Below are 23,150 nucleotides of genomic sequence, written 5' to 3' on the forward strand. Positions count from 1 at the left end.
GAGGAAGGCCCATCAGAATAACGGCAGACATCTTGACAAGCCATCAAGTCAAGAACAGCCTGGAGCAAAATATTCTAAGCCCTGAAAGAAAATAACCTGCATTCCAGATTGATATACCCTGCTAAAATGTCTCTAGAAATTAATGGAGAAACACGATGCTTCCAAGACAAAGAGGAATTGGGAAATTTGCAACCACCAATCCAACTCTACAGAGAATACTGCTGGGCATTCTAGAGGGAGAGAAAAGTACTAGGATTCCAGGAACAGTGGCACAGAGGACTCAATGAATGGAGCAGAAAACAGAGTTAAGAAGATAAGCAGACAACTAATGGCAAAAAAAGAGCATAACAGAAATGAGGCAGAGAAGATTTTATTCAAAACTGTTATGATTGATAGTATCAAGTATGAGAGTATAGGCAACTACACTGAAGATGACAAAACTCTACAATACACATTCTGGTTTGATAAATGCTGGTTTTTGAAGTTCTATACTATATACAAAGTTGTGTTTTTATTAAAACTGTTATGTACTGACATATCCAATTATACTATGTCAGATGATATAGCCAATTCTATTGGAGATAACAAGAAACAACACAGGAACCATGATGGAACTCTTTGAACAATGGTCTTATATGTTTATTTTGTTTCATGTTTTTATAGGAATATGTTTTGTTTTGACTTGCTTTGTTTTGTTTCTGCCTCTAATATAGAAAGGATAGAAATGCATGTTAAGACTCATGCATGTGTAAAATCTATAAACAGTTTATGAGAACTGATCTTATGACACATGAAGAAATGAACAGACACTTTGAAGAGAAAGAGACACTAAAATACTCAGTGCTGATCTTGGAATGTCATAATGTGAAACCCAGCAAGAGTATTATTCTTTTTTCAGAGTGATATTAGCCTGCTTGGGTTTATTCAATCTCAACATAATTGAAGAAATGAATAACTGCACATATGTTTAAGTTTATAGGATTGATAACCACATTTCTAAGTTTTTGTTGGATAGTTGAACAGAACTGGTTACAATCTCACTGTTTGAATCCCCACTTAATATGCTCCACTTTAGTATCTGTAAGATAACAATCTGTAATCCTCAACTCGTGATTTCTTACTGTTATTTTTTTTCTTTGAAAATATGTATTATTTCTACCCATTTTCTGTTTTGTTTAGTCTTACTTTAAATTAAATTTTAAAAAAAGACACTACAGTACCCAGTCCTGATCACGGAGTGTCATGATGTGAAACCCAGCAATACTATTATTCTTTATTCAGAATGATTTTAACCTGCTTTAGTTTGTTTATTCTTAACATAAATGAAGATATAGATAACTGCATGTATGTTTAAGTGTATAGGAATGACAATTTTACTAAGTTTTGTTGGACAGTTGAACAGAACTGTTTGCTTGGTTAAAACCATTTCATGTTACTAAGTTTTGTTAGACAGTTGAACAGAACTGTTTGCACTCTCACTGTTTGAATTCCCACTTTATATGTTCCATTTTTGTATCTTGAACTATTTATAAAATGACAATATATAAACATCAACTAGTGATTTCTTACTGTTTATTTTTTTCTCTGAATGTATGTATTATTTCTACCTATTTTCTGTTTTGTTTAGTCTTTCCTTAAATAAAGTTAAAAGAAAAAAAAGTGTTACATAAGACTTCAAGGCAATATGATAGGGAACCATGATTACCATCATTTATCCCATTATATTCAAAATAGCTACCCCTATCAAGTGAGAACATAATATTTAACAAAACAAGACAGATGAAAGCCAAACCTAACAAAATTATGCGAACAATGCAAGAGTTCAAGACAAGACAATCAGTAATTAACAGTAGTTTCCACCTTTCCCTCCAAGGTTTTTTCACCCCTTTGCTCTTAAATTAACTATTTTACTTTTGGATCCCATTAACTCTTTCTGTTTTTTATGCTAAGGTTCATACACATGAGTTCAAACTGTTTTGCCTGTGAACATGACCTCCAGTTGTGTCCATTTACATACAAGGCCTTGAGATTATTTTATTTTATAGTTGGTAGCTTTCAACTTCATGAAAATACCATATCTTTCTTATCCATTCTGTGGTTGATGGGCAAGTTACTGTTTTTTTGTCTCCTGTCATATGAAAAAATTGTTTTCTCTCCTTTGATTTTCATTCTAGGAATTTCCTTTCCAGTTAGGTGTGTTTCTTGTGTACATTTTAGTGATGGATCTTATTTCTTGATCCACTTTCCCTGTGTTTCTTTTATTACTGACCTGAGGCCATCTACAATAACGGTTAAAACCAGCATACATTGGTTTGTCTCTGCGCTTCTATGCTTCTGTTGTTTAACCTCCACTTTTCCCACTCAATTCAATTACCTGTCTTGTTTGATGATCCTCCTCTGCTGCTGTTCCTGAAATCATGGCAATCTTATCTCTTTCTAGAATATCCTTTAGTACTCTCTGTAGGGTTGGCTTCATAGTCACGAATTTCTTCAGTTATTCTTGATCATGGAAGTATCTTATTTTTCCATCAATTTTGAAAGATAGTTTTGCAGGGTAGATAATCTGAACTGAAAAAGTTGTTTTCTTTCAGGATATGAAACACTTCACTCCAAACTCTTCTTGACTTGATAGTTTGTGTTGATAAGTCTGCTATGATTATGATTGGTTTTCCTTTATATGTGATCTGTCTCTTTTCTCTAACAGCTTTTAATAGTCTGTTCTTGTGCTGAATTTCTGAGATCTTGATTATTACTTGTCTGGGTGTAGATTTACTTTGCTTATGGCTAATTCAAGTTCTATATGCCTCACTCCATTTTCCATATTTGGGAAGTTTTCTTGTATTACTTCTGTGAATATCATTTTAATTTCTTTTGTGTTGATGCCAGCTTCTTCACCAATACCTATCACTCTTAAGTTATGGTTCTTTGCATCATCTTGCAGTCACTCACTTGTTATTTCTTGATTCTGTGTTATTTTTAAGAGATCTTTCATGATCACTGGCTGCAATCCTGTCTTCAAGTCTCGTTGAAAGTCTCTTTCAAGAGGTTTTGCCAGCTTTCAATTGAATGTTTAATTTCCTTCATCTCTCTTTGAATCTGTTTCATGCACTGTAATTCCTTTCTACTTTCATTCATGGTTTCCATAATTTTCCTGTGCCCCAATTTATTGTCTCTGTCTTCTTTAGACTTGCTGAACAATTCTTTCAGTATGTATGTGATTTCTTCTTTTACCTGAGACATTATTTCTGACTTGACTGCTTTTATAATCTCGTGAAGTTGTTTCTTTATTTCAGTTCTATCCTCTCTGAGATTTCAGGTGTGTGACTTCCGTTTTCTTCCATGACTGTATCTCCCAGATTTATCTGTGTGGGCTAGAGGCCTGAGTTTGCCTTTTGCTCCTTTGTCTTGATATTCTCTTGAGTTCCTCCCAACAAGTAGGTCATGGGGTCAAAAGCACTTCCTATGTTGGCTGCCTCTAACCTGTGTAGGGGCATGGGACAGGCACCTGGATTCCTCTAATTCCAGATTTACAGGGAGGTAGTAGGTTGTGGATCAGACTTCTCCAGAGCTATGCAGCTACACTAGGGTTTCACTGATGATCAGGGGCACATGGAGATGGGGCTGCTTCTCTCAGCCTGTGTGTCTACACTGGGACTTCCATGATGGTGGCAGACACACAGGAGTATGTTAGCTGTCCAAAGGAACCCAAGGCCTCTAATGATGGCCCACAGTTGCACAGGTCTTACCTGGATTTGTTGTCCCTGCTCCTGCTGGCTGCCTGCAGGAAAGAGCTTTCCGGTGGCAGCTCCCTGAAGGTGAAGGCAGATCTGCTGGTTTTTTATGCCCACACTGGCCACCTGTAGGACATGGCCTTTTGGTGGTAGCACACAGCAGGTAGAAGTGGATCTGTCTGTCTCTTGGTCCGTGCTTGGCATGCAGAAAAAAGGACCTTCCAGTAGTGGTATCCAGCAGGCTGAGGTGTATTTACTGATCTCTGTGTTCATGTGGGCAAATTGAGGAAATGGGCTTCTTGTGGCAGTGCTCGGCAGGCAGAGGTGGATCTTCTGGCTCTCTCTGCTCACCCTGGGCATGGAGGAAAGTGCCTTCTGGTGGCAGTGCCCAGTAGAGAGAGCAGATCTACTGATTCTCTCTGCTCCTCCCCCACCGGACACATGGACGAAAGTGCCTTCTGGTGGTGGCACCCATCAAACAGAGGCAGATCTGTCTGGTTCTCTGCCCAAACTGGGCATGCAGAGGAAATGTCTTTCCAGCAGTGGCACCTGGCAGGCAGAGGTGGAATTTCTCAGTATCACCATTTTCATGATGTTGATTCTTCCTACCCAAGAATAAGGATTATCATTTTCATTTCTGATATACTTTTCAATCTGTTTCAAAGAACAGCAATTTTCAAAGAAGTCTTTTTACTTCTTCAGTTAGATTGACTCCTAGGTATATCTTCCTCTCCCCTTTTTTCTGAATGCTATTGTAAAGGGTGTTTTTTCATTCTCAGTGTGTTTGCTATTCATGTACTGGAAAACCATTAATTTTTGAATGCTGACATTTTATCCACATATACAACTGAATTTGTTTATTAAATCTAGAAGTCTTTTGGTAGATTTTGGAATCGTCTATGTAGAGTCTGCATCTCTTGTCTAATTGCTTTTGCTAGCATTTCTAGCACTAAGTTGAGTAAGAGTGATGACTGAAATCCTTTCGTTGTTCCTGATTTTAGCGTTAAAGCTTTCAATTTTTGTTCATTTAGTATGATTAAGATAAATCATAGATTAAGATAAATACTAGTTGTTCCAATTGTGTGTAGGGTTTTTATGATGAATGAATGTTGACTTTGTCAAATAGAGTCTCTGCATCTATTGAGATGAATATATAAGTTTTGTCCCTGCTGATTTACACTAAGGTCTCTGACTTCCCACCAACTTGAACTCAGCAGCCTGAGATTGTCACTGGGAGTCACTAGGCAGAGTGGGCCAGAATGTGTTCTGAGTTTTGATCTCAGTTGTCCCTTTCTCCTGGCATGGGGAGTGTGGGAACCTGAATAACTCATGAGTCACTGCAGTCTGCTGCATCCATTGCTCTGTTGCATGGTGTGTTTCTGTGTGGTGGACTCTAGTATCAGCAGTAGATTCCCTGCATCTATAGATTCAAGCCAACCATATCGTGCAGTGAGTCTAGCCTCAGGGAGAAAGTGTCACATTCCACCTCCTTCTTTAATGAAATCTTTCTCTACCCTCACTGCACAGGCTTCAGTTCCTACTTCCTGAGTCCTGAGGACCCACTTATCTCTATCTTGTGTTCTTCATATTGCTATATTCCAGTGTCTGCATTTTTAACCTCAGAGAGGCTCTTTCTCTAATGCTCAACACTGTACTGGAACTTCCTGGAAGTTCCTATAATCATAAATGTTACTGGACATAGAATTATAAAAGTTATAAAAAGTTCTCATTGTTAATCTTTAAAAAATTTTTCCTCTGTACCTTTCATTTTTGTTTGTTATAACAGATTACTAGACTTTGGTCTGGAAATATGTTAGTGGATTTGGAATGCACATTCTTATTAAAATAAAAGCAATTTCTTAAGATCAAGATTTACAGGAGATGGCAGAATGGGTGGCATACACCTGTAATTCCAGCCCTTGGGACTCTGAGGTATGAGGATCATTGGGAGTTTGAGGCCAGTTTGATCTACATAGTAAACTCAAGGCCAGCCTGACCCAGACAGCATGATCCTGTTTCAAAACAAAACAAAACAGATTACATGAGAGAAGTTCAAATAATATATTTATCGAGAAACAAATCAAAGTCCTTATGTTTGAAAAAAGCTTAAAAAGATTTTGCAATGAACTGAGTTAAGGAATTGAGTCATTCATTTTTTTTTTAGATCTTTATGTACAATTGTAGATAACAAGTCATCTTTCCAAGGGTGGCTTTTCTGCTTCACATATATTATCATTAAAAGGATTTTTATTACTCACCTGACTTAAGTAAAATATCACGATGTGAAAGATCAGAAGTGAGATGAATCTTAAATTCACGTAAATTTCAAAACCTCTGTAACTGCCAGGGTTTCTAGGGAGGGTGAGAACCCTGTCAGCATCATCAGACCCTCTGGTTTTTAGAAATAATGTTCTTTCTTTTTTTCCAAATTGGTTAAAAAATTGGGACTGATTTCACTTTCTTTACAACCTGATTTTGAAAAGGTATTTATCTATTTTTCTGCCATGGAAGATTTCACTAGAAAACAGACTTACAATTTTGGAGACTCTTTTCACAGTGCCAGTTATCAGGGACTCTTGCAGTGAGTCCCCAAGCTCCTGGCAAGCATTAAGGTGTAAAATGGAAGCAAAGCAAGACACAAAATATGGCTATAGGCAGGGATCTAGGATAACCGTTGTTCTTAAGGGTATAAAAGACCATCACCTACCCACAACTTTGGTATTTATTCATTATATTTGAGTTCAAGACAACGAATAAAGGGCAGTGGGTGTTTATGGTAACAGTAATGATGGCTACAATGGGGTAGTGAGAAGATCAAAGCATTTTTATAAGGACCAGATGAGACAGAGGGGTAATGAAGAAACTGCTTTTTCCAGATGCCTATGGTCTCCAGCAGGTCTTATATTGCCCTGTGAGTATACAACAGTCCTTAAACTTAAGGCTTCCAGCTGTGATCAGAAAAGAGCAGGGAGTTTTCCACATTCTAGTCTGGCTCAAGAGCAGGACAAAAATAAATGTGGACATCTACACTCACTTTATAATTCATCCCAAGCAAATAATATTTAGGTATAAATGGTATGTCTATGTAATCATGGGTATCTGTGTACCTGGCACTGTAGAATAACTAAGGAGCATGGGATGATGCTGTGAATTATAGAACCAAGTCCTGCTTCTGGAAAATAGAGTTAAAGGGTGTGACCAGGCAAGCCTTGGAAATTCCCTGGCAGGCCACACTGGGCTCAGGGATAACAGTTCTCTATAGATAACACAGTTCCCACAAGGAAGTCTGTGACTCACGGAGCCTGGATTTTCCCCTGGTTCTGCTGTGTGAAATTCATGGACATAAGTCTCTGTCTTGTTAAAATAAGACAAAGAGTAGAGACTACTTTTTATTATGCTACAAGTATTAGAGACCTTGGTGCTACCCCACGCCCAGTCAAATTCTAAATTTATTGGTAAAATCTCAAGTTATTTCTAATTAGCTTAACTTCCTCTTCTGGAAAGACAGTTGCTGTTTGCCAAATGACATGTTCAATGTAGTTTAAATCAAAAGTCCAGTGATTCAGTGTCTTCTCGTTGGAATTTTTCTCTCTGTAAATTATGTTTGCTCCAAATAAACCTTCAAAAGTTGTGCTTGATGTACACCCTGAAAGGAGAAACTAACTTTTTCTCACCACAGAGGAAAAATTGCTATGTTTTGCAAAAGAAAAGAGACACAGGTTTAAATCCTAACGTTATGTTCACCCATGTCCATGTGATTAATATTTTGTAGTTTAGTAATATTAAATTTAGTTCTTTGACTTAGGGCACACAGAATGTCTGAGAAAAGAACGTAGTCCAGATCCTAGCCTGACAGGGAAATTTTACCTAAAACTGTATTATTATTTAAAAGCCTAAAATTGGACAAATTTTCACATTCATTACCTTGAATTTTTTTTAAAGTATTCACGATTCTCTTCAGGATTATTAAATTAAGAAGGAGACTCAAAATAATACATTTTACCCTGCATGGACTGCACTCAGCACACTCTCTTAACCTGAAACAAATACCACACAAATAGTAAACACTGCAAAACCTTTCTAAAAAGTAATAATCACAAAATGCAATTCCTCTAGCACTTAAAAAATTTAAAGTACTGTCCCAAGAGTTTCTGGCTAGAAAAAATTTCATTTTGTTTGTAGTAGAAATGTGGTCCTGTTTTCTGAGAGAGAATCCATAGTTCCATGGCTGGTTTGAAGAGACACTGTAAGGAAGTATCAGAAAACTACTGAAGTAGTTAGGCTCAAGGTAATGTCTGAAGCTTTGAGAAAATGCCAGTCAGTTTCTGTGAGATACACTTCTGCTTTTCTTGATCTTTACTTCTTTCCAACTTTTCATGATCTCTTACCACACAGATACACACAGCAAAATTCAAAAGTCTGTTTCTTGGTGTTAGACAATATGTTTCAGGTGTTGCTTGTTGTTTGATGAAGGAGGAGAAAAAGAGAGGCAAATGAGGGAGAGATTTATATTGTTGAGGAAAAGAATAATTAAGTGTCTTGAAAACAGAAAATGTGCCTAATTTTTCTATCTTGTTTTGGTTACCAGATTAGTTTTACACACTAAGGACTCCATCCATGATGGTGGACTGATTATTTCAAATTCGAAGTACAGAACGAATTTCTATTGCTCATTTTAGGCAATCAGTTCACTAAGCATCTTCAACTCTCATCTCTTGCTCTTGTCTGTTAGTAAATTCTCTACTTCAGCTACAGGTCCCTTTACTGCAGGATTCTTCTTGGAAACACAACTTTTCATGGATAAGAGTCCTCCTTCATAGACCATCGGTCCACACTTCAAGATGTATTCAAGTGTTCCTTGAAATTCCCCTTTAGGTATCTCATTTACTACCTGCTTGATCTTTCTCCAAGAATTCTTCTTGATCAAAACACCATAGTCCATGCTATTTCCCCAAATTCTTTAAATATCAGTGCATCACTCTCCAAGTTTTCAGTCTACATAAACATTTGTACATAATTCTATTTTTGTGTGTTATTTCTTAAATTATGTATTCTGTTTCCCATATTAGTAAGGTTCAGGTATGACACTTGCATTCCCTGTATTTTACTCAATTTCTCCTAATCTAGACATCAGTCCATTTTTCACATATGATAAGATTGATTGACTAGTAATATTATTTTCTTTAACAATGACTTAAATCCTACAATGACCAACTGGAGAGACAGTGATAACACACAATTTCAAGGTTTTCTGAGCATACTCCTAATCCTTTTGGGGGTCCTTTTAACAGCCTCTTTGACCTCCCTGTTGCGAAGGGTATAGATAATAGGGTTGAGAAAAGGAGTAAGAAAAGTGTACACCAAGGATAAAAGCTTGTCTCTGCCCTCAGCACGCACCACAGGTGGCCCCACATATACAATAAAAACAGAACCAAAGAATAATATTACTACGGTTATATGGGAGGAGCATGTAGAGAAGGCCTTGGCACGACTGGTAGCTGATGGCAGCTTCAGTACAGATTTCAAAATGCTCCCGTAAAATCCTAAAATAATAACAAGATTGCAAATTGTGATAAAGGCAATCACCAAAATACAGACCTGAGCTTGCAATCCTGTATCCTCACAGGCCAACTGCATTACAGGGTCCAGGTCACAAAAATAATGGCCTACCTGTCTGGAGCAGTAGGGCAGAGTGGCAGTGAGAGTGGCTGGCACAAGTGCAGATGAAAAGCCAGCCAACCAAGTAGCCCCTGCTAACCATTGTTGTACCTGTGTACTCATGAGGGCGTGGTAGTGGAGTGGGCGACTGATGGCAAGGTAGCGATCCAATGCCATCACACACAACAGGTAGCACTCAGTCATGCCCAAAGAATGAAAAACATACAGCTGTGTGAAGCACATGGCTGAAGAGATTGATGAACTCCCATGGAGTAAGGTGTGCAGCAGGGTGGGCACCGTGGTGCTGATGTACCAAAGCTCCAGGAAGGACAGGACACTGATAAAGAAGTACATGGGTGTGGAGAGTCCAGGATCTGTCTTAACCAGAAAAATGATACACAAGTTTCCTGAAAGGGTGAGGAGGTAAACACACAGGATCCCCAAGAAGGCAAGAGATCCTTGCATCTCAGAGATAGTGAAACCTACAAGGATGAAAGTCTGGGTCCAGGTGTTATTTACATGATCCATGATTCCAGGAATGAATGGTCAAGAGAAAATAAAAATAACTTCAAGACTCTAGAAATTTCTGTAAAGCCCAAAGAATAGAATACATAATCAGAAAAAAATATACGGGTTATCAAATCAACCCCCTCCACATTGCAGAATAAAAACTGAATAGTAAGAGTCGGAAGAAATTTGCTCAAAAATTCCCTGACATAATTGGGAAGGAATTCATATTTCTTCACAAAGATGCACTTGTTTTGCCATGTAGTACCAGAGTTTTGTGTCTTGGAATTTTCTCCCACATTCTCTACCAGGAATCCTAAGTCAGAAAACTTCTTCTGTTTCTTCTTCTACATTCCCAGGTAAAATCCCACATGACATCTCAAAATATATCCCAGAGTATATATTCTTACTTTTAATGAAAACAACTATACAAAACTGTTAGAAATGGGACACGTACTTTCCAGAATATGACTTCTAAGTTACCTTCAATGAGTCTCTCTGGAATTCAGTGATATTCTCATTAATGACTGAAAAAGAAACAGACAAGGATAAAGAATTTCAGGTATTCTGCTACCATTTGCCAAAGCTCAACCTACAGAAATGAATGAGTAATTAATAACCAGATAGAGCACATTTTTATAAGGGTGCCAAAGGGAGTCATACATAAGTAATTCTAATATGTTTTGAGAAGGGAGAAAAAGAATGAAGTGAGATCTATTGTTTTGTAGATCAGAAAGTGTTAGGGTTACGGTTAAGGCTAGGGTTACTTAGTATAATAAACAAAGTATTCTTTTGGAATTGGCTTTGGAAATTTGTTCTGGCACTAACCTCACAATACACATTGAGTCTGATCATTTCTCTACTCTTACCACAACTTCCTCTTCTTTAGGATGAAAAGCTTCAGTCTTTGTGTTTAAAGCTCCTTATAAGGCTCTAGGCCTGTGCTTCCTAAAGTCTTTTAAAGGCATTTGTCAGCCTAATCCTGTGTTCTACATCAATTTACTGACATTTTTTTTGTTATCTGAACCCTACTCAGTCTAACTCAGAAAGGCTCAAGGCTATATCCTAGTCTTCTTCTTTACCACTTCTGCTGACTCTGAAGGCAATGAAACTCATTGCACCCTCCATGGCATCTCTTTCTTCTCCAAAATGCTTTTGCAGCTATATTTTGTGTTTCTAGAAATGTCGGTTTTCTCAGGGGCCCTTTTATACATGTTCCCTGTAGTTGGTAGGACTAGCTCTCAGTACACGGCCCCAGGGACAGGAAGTTGGAGAGAGTGCAATGAAACAGATGATGTTCTTTTCATACAATTATGTGCAATTTTTACAAACCTCACTTTGGGGATCTTGATTCTATAGGGAAATTGTCTTTTCTGGAGCACTAGAAATTTTGTGGTTATCAAGTTCATCTTTTAAATATAGCAATGCAAGTCAGAAACACGATGCATGTTTTAATCCCTGTATCATCATGAATGAGGAATGATCTATGTCCAGTCCACTCAGTGAGACTCTCTCTTAAAGTAAGAAACACAGATGTAGGTATAGATAAAGCTCAGTGGTAGAATGACCCTGGTTTCTGGTACAAAAAAAGACAGTAAAATTTGTACATTCATGAGCATGCATATAGAGAATAATACATTAGTCACCTCAGATGTAAAGATCATCTTCTTAAAAATTATCTTTTCAAGATTTCTCATTCATCATTACTAACTTCATTGCCCACTGAACATCATTGACAGGAATGCTATCTTTATTTCTGTGCTGTCATTCCCATCTTTACCTTCCTATTACCACTGGATTTTCATGGTACCCACTATTGTATTCATTGTTCCAATTATTCCTAACCGGGCTATATTACACAATACTGTGTAAATACTTTAGAGGCAGAGTGGGCAAACTTTTCTGAAAGGACAAAATATAGTGAGTCCTACAGTTTCTGTCACAACTACTCAGCTGTGCCCAGGTAGCACAAGTGTAGCCACTAAAGGCATGGATGTTCTGATTGAAATGTATTTATACAAACAGAAAGTAGGTATTTTAATTGTTGTATTTTTATTTCAGTTAGACATATTTTAACCAGTGCAATAAAAAGATCAAATCTGTGTCCATTAATAGATTAGCAGATATATATATTGACACAGTAGAGGAAGGAGAAAGGAGAGAGAAAAGAGGCCTTTTATTGCAGGCACAAGAGGGCTGCAGAAGAGGCAAAATCACCACTCTAGGTTGGAACAAAGAAGCACAAGAACTTTTATCATGTCTGATTAGGGAAGGAGTCCGCAGCCAGATGGGGAATGACATTACTTTGGTATGCACAGGACCAGGAGCAGAAAGTTTGTCTTGGGATGAGGAAAGATGAAAAAGGAAGTCAGTTAAGGCATTGTTATTGGCTCCTTCAACATTTTGGACCAGTGCCATGGTGACTCAGGAAAAAACCCCTCACTTTGATTCAAACTGCCAATCCTATTGGTCCATGAGCCATAGTTTCATCCAGAACTGTAGTTTAGCAACTCCATTGCATGCTTACATTCACAGTCACAAACACACACATGGGTTATTTGGAGCAAAATTTTTTTCTTCTCATACTGTTTTGAAAATCATACCATTTGACATGATTCTTAAAAAGATTTCACTCTGCCAGAAAGTATTCAATCAGACAAAACTCCTAAGTGCATAAAAAGATAATGCATATTCTTGTCAAGGATTCTCTTCTTTGTGTTTCAGTGTACTTGATAAACATATGCTTTAAGAAGCCTGGATTGTGCTCACTTTGGCAAAATAAAGTATAATTGAAAGAAAACTTTAAAGTACATTTAGGCTTTTCAGAAAGTTTTGCACTTTTCTTTGTCATTGTTACACTTGTAAACTGTACAGTTGCACACATTGACCATATAAAAATGGTTTTGGATAAGGTCAATGCTGTCTCTGCTTGACAGTCTGTCACACTCACAGAATTCATCTATTTTTTCCCATGTGTTCAAGATATTCTTGCTCTTAATTTTATATGAGAATAAAATGTGAACTTTCATCTTTATCATGAGCTGTAAAATATCAGTGTACCTTAGGCTGTCATAAATCATGTTCAGCACAAAACATTAAGAATGGCTCAAAGATGTATTTGTGATTAATCATTTCAGTGGTATCTAAGAATAGTTTATCTTTGTTTAAGCTATAAATATTCAAAACAGCTTTTATTTTCTAAACTAAGATTTATGTCTTTGTTTTCTCCCTTATGATCAACTTTCTAACGATCTTCAGAAAATGAAAAATACTTCTTTCATTTCTTAAGTTGGACTTACTATTGAACCTTTTATAGACTACAAGCTCTTGCTAAGCAATTTAATCTTTGTGTAAATTTAAATTTTTCATATGGGTTTGACACCCTCATGCATGGCCATTTTGCTTCTGAAAGACCATTAAAATATTTTACAATCAAAATAATGTTTTGCCGTATGAACTATAGTTCAGTTCAGAATTTCTTCAAATGTCACTCATAGTTCACTAGGTATACTAACATTATTTTATAAGTTCACTTGATATCTGATGGAAGATTCTATCACCATAATATGCCACATTTTTTCCTTCTTGAATATAAACAATACGTTAGACTTCAGAAAAACGTTGTCTAACCTCCTTGAACACCACATTTAGAAATATCTATTAGACTTTTTTTCATCAATAAACCCATTTAGAGAGATGAGATTCTTTGCTGATACTTATTTTCCCATGTATGAGTATGGTCCACTCAAACTTTTTATAAGTTTTATGTAAAAATATTAAACAAATTTATAAGAATTTCAAAATAGGCTTGAATATCTCTTATTAGGTCAAATAGATATCTAATTGGATAGATAATAGATAATAAGCACTATCTCCTTAATTGCATTTTCTAATTGTGTTTGCTGTAAAATTATACAACTAGCTTTGTTTATTATTCATTGAGTTGCATCAAATTTCATTACTGTTAATTCTAATCATTTATTTGTGGGTAGTTATACTTCAAAATATATACTATCGTCTATAAATAATTTGATTTTTTATCTTTGTAATTTTAATGCTTTTCAGTTCTGTAGTTTCACCTATTTGCTACACTAACCAGTCTTTATTGTGCAATATTTTGTAAAACTTATATTTGTTCATGATGCTAATGTTCATAATCTTAAAGGAAATAATTTTTGTGCTTTTCTCTGACATTTGACATATGAATAGAGGATGAGATTTATCAGAATAAGGAAGCTTTTATTGTAAATTAATTTTCTTAATCTTAAATTATGAATCATTATTGATTCCCTTATGCTCCAGCATCTAATTGTCAATATTTTTTTCTAATGTGCTAATACAATAAAATGCATTATTTGTTTAATAAATATTTAAATTTGCGCACCTGGGATCAAACTCACAACTTTGAACTTTCCAGATGGGCAGTTACATGCTGAGCTAAATCCCTGGCTCTCAACTTTATATTCTTGATAAACCAAATTCTCTCATAATTGCTTCTTAGAAACTACTGGATTTGGATTAAATGGTACATTATTTGGTCAGAGAATTTTACATATTTCTTAATAAATGTGCTAACACACTAATTTGTTTTTCATAAGAATAGGTTATTTTTTAATCAGTTTTAGGCTAACTTCATAAAACAAATGTTAGTGTCTATTTCTAGTGCTTCTATTCCTGAATGTACTTTTGAAAACTGGATACTATTTTCTTCAATATTTGCTATAACTCACATTGTAAACAATCTATGCGGATGTTATCTAGTAATAATTTAACTTCTAAATTCCATGGATTAAGATTTGGTGCTTTTCTCTAGTTGACACTACTAAACACTGCATCAATATTTCTGTAAATGAGTCTTTTCAATTTAAAATTTTAATCAATTATTCTCTAATAAAATAAATTTTGATTTCAAACTTAACTTTGCCTGTGGTTGCTAAAATCTTATGTTGAGACTCTTTAAAAACATTCACTCCTCTCTCTATTCTATTTTTATTAGTATTGTCAGGAATTTATTTTAATTTTTTTGGTAATAAGATTCAAAATATTGAATAGATAGACATGTTAAATTTGCAATTTACTTATTCAATTCTGAAATGATTATATTATATTTGGAAGCAAAGATCTATTTCACTTTGATAATTCTCTTCATTTCCTTGAAATTTGTTTTATGGTCCAGTATCTAATTTAAGTTGTGTTTGAAAATGATGTGTTTTCTATGTAACTTCCAATATGTGAGTCTTGTTAATATTCACTTGAAATTTTTCATAGTTTTATGATTTGTGTGCCGTGTATTTTATTTACTTCAGAGAAGTATTTCAAGCATCTTGCTATGAAAGTATGCATATTTATTATTGAGTTTTCATTTGTTGCCACCAAATGCTTGACATACACAACATAATGAAGGAAAGATTTATTTTGCCTCATGGTTTCAGGATTTCAGTTTATGTTTAGCTGTCTCCAAACAGAATCATCATAGCGGAGGAGGAAGGAAGCTGCTCCTTTCATGGTATCCGGCAAGCAGAGAACAGGGGAAGAGAGCCCTAAAGCAAGTCCCTAGAGGAACATATATCTCAAGCATATTCACCAGTGTGGCATTGTCATGTATAATATCATTGTACTACTGAACTTGTCAATGGAATGATACACTTCATATTTAAACCTAAATATTCTGCTTTGGAATTCTGGAGTCTCATGATTGCCTTTTATTACAAAATAGATGTTATCCATTTCCCAGAGTCCACAAATTCTGACACTTTTATCATTGCTCAGATATCCAAGTTCAACCTTCACTGACATCCAAAGAAAATTTTTGGATATGAACCACTCTAAAAAACAACAAGAGGTTACAGAATGCCAAGATAAAATGCCATACAGTAAAGATCTTCATTCCAAAAGGGAGGAAAGGGAAACAGAAAGGAATCAGGCATAAGCAAGACTGAAATTTTCTGAAGCAAATATTAAATTCCACAACTCCATCCCTAGCGTTAATGGTAAATAGTGTCAAGATATGACTTCCAAAGGGCTTGGACATTCCCATCTATGTAGCCTTACTAGTTACAGGCCAAGTAAACTTGCTAATATACTGGCTCTGATAAATTAGTGCAGCTTTGACTGGCATATATCTATATCACCATCTTCCTTGGGTTTTTATTGTAGCTTCAAGCTCACTCTCTGCAGATCCAAACACTGACCTCTCAAGAGGTTCCTAGCCAGATATTTAAGCCCATGACCTATTTCCAGGCCTTCCTCTGAAATCTGGGAGAAAAACTCCATGAACTTGTAATTCGTGCTTTGTGCATGTCTGCAAATCCAGACATGCACAATTCTTGCATTATTCTTGACATAATACAAGCATCTGTATCTGGAATGAGCAGTGATTGCACCCTCTTAGACCACTTTCACAGTGTCCTTCGAATGTGGCACAGCTTGGTGGAGAAAATCCCCTGGAAACTGATCCCTTCATGAGTTGGATCAGAATTCTGGTAGCTTTCCTCTGAAAGGAAAGATTAACACTTTTACAACCTTGAGTCTGAATCTCACCAATTGCTGAAACTTCCTTCAGGCACTTTTCTTTAAATCCCAGTGTGAAACTTTGGGTTCTTTTTAAATATCAATAATCTTTTGAGTAGCTTTGCCAATTGTGGTCCCAGCTCTAAATCTTTGGTTTGTTTAATGTTCAAACTGCAAGCTTTTAATAGCTTTCTGCTTCCCCTTTCAACTTGACTAAAAGCAGCCAGCCAAACATATGCCACACACTCAACATTGTGCTGCTTGTAATTTCTTCCACAAGAATAATTAGTCCACCACCATTACACTTCATCCCTTACAAAATCTTAAGATGTGGCAAAACTCAGGCACATTATTGGCCAGAATGTAGCATCAACTTTCTGTTACCCAATTCACAATAAATTCCACATTTCTTCATGTGCACGGTATTGCTGCCACCATTTCTATAAAGGCTGTAATCTGAATGCATTCCAGAATTGCTTCTGGAATATAGCTTATACTATGCTAGATTTTCACCAGCACAGGTCTTCAGCCTTTTCCAAACCCTACCTGAAAGTTTTGTGTACTGCGTGGTCAAGTATAGTCACAGAAACACACACTCACACACACACACACACACACACACACACACACACACACACACACCAAACCCCTCATTTCTCTGGTACCAATCTTCTCTATTAGCTTTCCAATGCTGGAACAAAACACCTGACACAAACTTGAATTGGTTATGGTTTTAGAGATTTCAATCCTTGGGTAGCTTACTAGAAGTTTATCATCTTTAAAATCCAGAAGGTCTGATCTTGTTGCGAATTCTTATTCTCTCCAGAACTGCTGGCACTGATAGTTTTAGAACTTATATGAATACAGAATTTAGGCTGTGTCTTTGCTTAACCCATACTAGCAAGAAAAATTCTTTTTAACAGTGACTTACATGAGCTGCCGAGTAGTTTTTGGAAATGTAATTTTTTTCTACAGTCACAGTAATCAAAAAATAATGCCAATGATTTATAGGCCATTGATTCAGTTCTTTGACTCACTTTGTGAAAAAGTTAAAAAAATGTTTTTAAATTTTTTCTAAATATGGGGTCCTAAATTTTTTCTAATCTTGACTCTGTAGGATAAATATATCACTTTAATCTTCTTCAATTTGTCTTAATCAAAGACAAATATTTTTATTTTACTGAGAAGGTGCAACCTAGATCTGTTAAATGAGACAATTTCAAGGCAGAGTGTAGTAATCTTTTTTGTAATCGATTTCAAAATGATTTGGATGCAAGCTGAAAACAGAACCACTGACCTAACCTGACTGGTTGCTTGGAAGAAGGAACTACATTTACAGAACACAACCCTGTGCCCAGTTCTAGGTCTCAGGCTCTCTAAGCAGGTAGTGTATGTTTAGGTACCCTGTGTGCAATGGTACCCTGTGGCTTCCAGCACTATAATTTGATACGGTAGGAAAGCTAGAAGAATAATGAATGTACTTTTTTGGTTTCAATAGGTAATATGCCCCAATGGTTTGTGTACTGAGGACACTGAAGTCATCAGTAGGTTACTCCATTTATCAGCTCAATTCCAAGATGAGCTTTTGGGAGGTGAGCCCTAACTGGAGGAAGTAGGGTTCTGGGTTGTACCTTTGAAGGATTTATCCTGTTCCAGATCCATCCTTTCATTTCTTTCTGGCTCTCTTCCTCTGTTTTCTGCTTTCTATATGTCATGAAAGAAGCAGGTTTCATTTTTTCCTTTTGTCATTAGAGTTAAATATTTTAGATTGAGTTCAGTTTACTTACTAGATGACTTGAGAAATATATTTATCCAGTTTTCTGCTGTGCAAGATTTAAGAAGAAAGTGGATACAGATATACTATTTCAGCAAAAATGGTATGTCTATGTAATCATGGGTCTCCATGCAATCAGGCAACAAGAAATTAGGCAGGAGCATGGGATGATTCTGTGCAGTATAGATACAACTTACTTTTTTGAGAGAAGATACAGATAGAAGAGAGTGACATCAAAAAGATGACCTATTAGCCTTAGAAATTTTCATGCAGGACAGAGTAGCTACAGAAGTGAGAATTCTCTATGGACAACACAGCCCTCATGAGGCCTCACAGAGCCTGCATTCCCACTTCTACTTGTGACACTCACGGCCATAGACTTTCAACTTCAGGTAAAAGAAAGTGAAAAACTTAAGAGTTTAAGTGTTATTATGGTACTCAGGGACGCATGAGATAATCTAGATGCTACCTGATTCCTAGCCATGTCTTAGTTTCTTGGGTAAGGTTTGGGGTTTCTCAAGACAATTTCATAGCTTCTGTGAGACTTACTTCTGTTTTTCTACTCTTTCTTTCAACCCACATACTCATCCTCACATTTCATCACCTCTACTTATTACAGATATACACACAGAAAAATTACAAAGTCTTTTTCTTGCTGTTAGACAGCAATGTTTCAAATGTTACTTGTTGATGTAGGAGAAATGAGTAAGAAAGAAAATGACAGGAAGGAAACTTCAACCACCTGCCCCCTCCCCAATTCTTTAAGTGTCTTGAAAATAGAAAATGTACATACTTTCAATATCTTCTCTTGGTTACTAAAGATAATTTTACTCACCAGGGACTCCAATGACAGTTGAAACCTGATTACTTCAAACTCAAAATGGAAGATTTGTTTCTATAAATCTTGACTGTCAGTTCATTCAGTGGCTCTGTCTCCAGTCTCTTGTTCTTCTGTATTAGAAGGTAAATTCTCCATTCCAACTACAAATATCCTTTTGGTGAGGGACCAACCATGAACACTCAGTTGCACACTCTTATCCATGCCCTTTGCATAGATCACCAGTGCACACTGGAACATTTACCCAAGGTGTCCTTGTGGTTTCCTTTAGTTATCTTGAAATACTTAGTGCACTTAGTGTCCAAGTATCTAGTCTTAACACCATAGCCACCCATTTTCTTCACATTTTTTCAAAAAAACTCAATCACCATTGTTTTTAAGTCTATCTAAAAATTACCATTGCAATCTTCTGCTGTTGGCATAATTTCTTAATTTACAAGTACTTTTGTAGGTTCTTGGACTATATTTCTGTTTTCACCACTTTTCTCAATTTTGCTATTTCAAGAATGCATACATTACTTACTATATTTCACATATGATAGGACTTACTGATAAATTAATTAGTTGATTTTCTTGTCTAAAAAAGGGAATTCTACAATCACCAAGAGGATTAACTATGATCCCTATACAGCTTCAGGGGTTCTTCAAGAAACCCTTTATACTTTCAAAAATCCTTTTAGTAACCTCCTTCACTTCCATATTATGAAGGATATAAATAAAAGGGTTGAGAAAAGGGTTAAGAAAAGAATACCCAAGGATATAATCTTGTTTCTGCCCTCAGCATATATCACAAGTGACCCCATATACACAATCCAGCAGAACCAAAGACTAATGTCACTACAATAAAATCAGAGGAACAAGTAGGCAAAAACTTAAAATGATGAGCAGCAAAAGACAGCTTCAGCACAGCTTTTAAAATCTCTCCATAAATGGATAAAAAGTATGTGGTATTTTTGTACAATGGGGTACTGCTCTGCTACAAAGAATGTTCACATTGAGATATATATAAGTAAATGGATACAACTCTAGACCATACCCATAAGTGAAATAAATCAAACCCACATGTGTAAATACCGTATTGTCTCCCTAGTGTAAGAAATGGTAAGAGTACATAAGATGCATAAAACTCAATAACTACAGTGAAAGAATAAGAATCTGCTTAAAGGAGAAAACAATGCCTCAGGGCAAAAGAGGAAAAAGGAAGGGAAAAGAAAAAATATCTAAAATTATATAAACACACTTAGGGGAACTAAGATGATTGCTCTACAAGCTCTCTAAGTTCTTTGAACAAAATAGCGTTCATAGGATTGGAAAAATTTTGTGCATATTATTGTATGGTGATCTGAGGAACTCTTGAAAATCATTATAGAAAATAACAACCCTCGCTATGCTCATACCACCTTGTTTTGAAGGCCTATATTGTCAGTGTTCCAGGCTTCTTGCTATTGTTGTTTATATGTCTATTTCATTTTGTGTTTTTCTAGGAACTTGTTTTGTTTAATCTTGTCTTGTTTTGTTTTTCCCTCTAATACAGAAAGGAGAGTTATACATGTAGAGACTCAGGTATGCGTACAACTTCTAAACAGTTTATGAGAATCGATTATATAATACACGATGAAATTAATAGCTACCTTGAAGAAATGGAGACATTAAAGTACCCAGTGCTGATTCCATATCATCATGCTGTGAAATCTAGCAACACTAGTATTCTTTGTTCAGAATGATTTTAGTCTGCTTTGTTTTATTTAATTTAAACATACATGAAGATATGGACAGCTATTTTGAAGAGAATGAGACATTATGACAGACATTGTTGACTTCCCTATTGTCTGGTCTTGAATACCTAAAATGACTTCATCATCTTGTTCTGACCAGTTCTATACTATTTTATTTTATATGAATTCATTGTATGTGAAGATATGGACAACTATTTGAAAGAAAACAAGAGACAATATGATAGACAGTGAGATCTCTTGTTGTCTTGCTTTGAAATCTGTTTTTCTTACATTGCTAACTTATGATCTGCTTTGTTCTATTTGTTATATTTATCTTTACCCTCTTTAAAAATAAATTCATGTTAATTGATGCAGAAAAAAGTCTCTCCCTAGAATTCTAAATCAATAACAAGAATACATATGTTAAGCTGCTTTATCTCCAATCTTCTTCCCTTAGTTAATAGAGAATAAACTGACTACTGACATGAAACATCCTTTCACTAAAAATCACACAGACAGCTTCATATCTATACTCCTATGGATCTTGTTTCATGGATCATGAGTCTATCTTGGAATATTTACCCAAGGTGCCCCTTATTTTTCTTCTGGCTGAGCTCAGATGATGCCCTCTTGATACTTCTCCATGAATTTTATATTGATCACAGCTCTTAATAACCAGTTTTAGTTCTTCAGGTTCTCTCAACATCAGTCCATCTCTTTCCACGTCTCTAAGTTAATCCATTCAATTGCACTTCGCTCTTTTTGTTGCTCTTATTTCCTCACATTTTCCCATATTTCTTCTATTCACATTTTTCAATTTTTCCTCCTCCAAAATTCATGCCATTGTAGTTCTGCATTTTTCATATTATTTGATCAATGACTTACTACTTGATTTTCTTGACTAACAACCAAAAATATAATTATCAAGTAAGTGATTTATCAAATGCCATGTTAGGGTTTCTTCAGTTCACCTCTAATTCTTCGGGTGACCCTTCTAACAGCCTCTTTCACCTCCCTGTTACGAAGAGTATAAATAATAGGATTGAGAAAAGGGGTAAGAAAAGCATAAACAAGCGCAATATATTTGTCTTTGCCCTCAGAGTGCATCACAGGTGGACCTACATACACAATCCAAGCAGAGCTGTAAAACAGGGTGACTACTATTATGTGGGATGAACAGGTAGAGAAAGCCTTGGCACGACTGGCAGCTGATGGCAGCTTCAGTACAGCTTTCAAAATGCCTCCATACAGCCCTAAAATAATAACAAGATTGCAGCTGTCGATCAAGCCAACCACAACAGTAAAGACCTGAACACGCCAGTCTGTGTCCACACAAGATAACCGCATTAGAGGGGCCAAGTCACAGAAGTAATGTGATACTTCTCTCAAGCAGTAGGGCAAGGTGGCAGTGATACTGGGTGACATTATTGCAGATGAAAAGCCAGCCAACCAAGTGGCCCCTGCTAACCATTGCTGTACCTGTCTGCTCATGAGTCCATGGTAGTGGAGTGGGCGACAGATGGCAAGGTAACGGTCCACTGCCATGACACAAAACAAGTAACATTCAGTGAGACCCAAGGAATGAAAAACATACAGCTGTGTGAAACACAAGGCTGATGAGATGAGTAAACTCCCATGGAGCAAGTTGGAGAGCAGGGTGGGCACCGTGGTGCTGACATACCAGAGCTCCAGGAAGGACAGGACACTGATGAAGAAGTACATGGGTGTGGAGAGTCCAGAATCTATCCTAACCAGGACAATGATGAACAGGTTCCCTGCAAGTGTGAAGAGATAAATACAGAGCATCCCCAAGAAAGCAAGAGATCCTAGGGTTCCAGAGATAGTGAACCCAACAAGGACAAATGTCTGGATCGAGGTATGGTTGACATGGCCCATGATTTCTAGAAACTAATGATAGCTTCGTACAGCTATGATAGAGGCTCAAGATGAATGACTTCAAGGTCCTTCCCCTTGAGAAATTTTTCCTGAACCAAAAAAAAGAATGCAAAAGCCAGAAAATAATTTAGAGATTATCAAATCAACCCCATTATCACTGAAAAGGAAGAACCCAACATGAGAAGTCAGATATCATTTACATAGTATCTGTTACTGACAGGGTTGATGAGGAGTTCTGATTCCTTGCTTCACAGGAGCACTTGTCCTACAGGGCAGCATCAGAATCTCAGGCTCCAGGCTCTTCCACTCTCCACTGCCAGAATTCAAAAGACAAGCATTTTCACTTGTGCAGTATTCTACATTCTGAAATGAAATGTTCCAAGATATTTGAAGATATTCAGCTATATTGTACATTCTTTATTCAACAATCAGCCATTCTGAACTGTGTGAAAAGCACATATATGCTTTAAAAGTGACTTCTAAGATTCCCTCAGAAAGACCCTTTGAGTTTTAGCAATGTT

General features: G+C 36.4%; 2 protein-coding genes across 2 annotated transcripts; both read right to left on the reverse strand.

Annotated features, from left to right (window-relative positions):
* Positions 1-8,972: 8,972 nt before the first annotated feature.
* On the reverse strand, positions 8,973-9,917 carry LOC100716245 (olfactory receptor 6N2-like). The gene has a single exon (XM_003466658.1). It carries the CDS (start codon positions 9,915-9,917, stop codon positions 8,973-8,975), a length of 945 nt encoding a protein of 314 aa, XP_003466706.1.
* An 11,767-nt stretch (positions 9,918-21,684) lies between these two features.
* On the reverse strand, positions 21,685-22,629 carry LOC100716531 (olfactory receptor 6N2-like). The gene has a single exon (XM_003466659.2). The coding sequence runs from the start codon at positions 22,627-22,629 to the stop codon at positions 21,685-21,687; it is 945 nt and encodes a 314-aa protein (XP_003466707.2).
* Between the last annotated feature and the right edge of the window lie 521 nt (positions 22,630-23,150).

Source organism: Cavia porcellus, unplaced genomic scaffold (genome assembly GCF_034190915.1).
Source record: "Cavia porcellus strain 051 isolate PalLab524CR breed Dunkin Hartley unplaced genomic scaffold, mCavPor4.1 scaffold_7, whole genome shotgun sequence".
Lineage (NCBI taxonomy): Eukaryota > Metazoa > Chordata > Mammalia > Rodentia > Caviidae > Cavia > Cavia porcellus.

Coding starts and splice junctions, on each gene's coding strand:
- LOC100716245 (XM_003466658.1), bottom strand. CDS start 9,917: ATGGATCATGTAAATAACACCTGGACCCAGACTTTCATCCTTGTAGGT.
- LOC100716531 (XM_003466659.2), bottom strand. CDS start 22,629: ATGGGCCATGTCAACCATACCTCGATCCAGACATTTGTCCTTGTTGGG.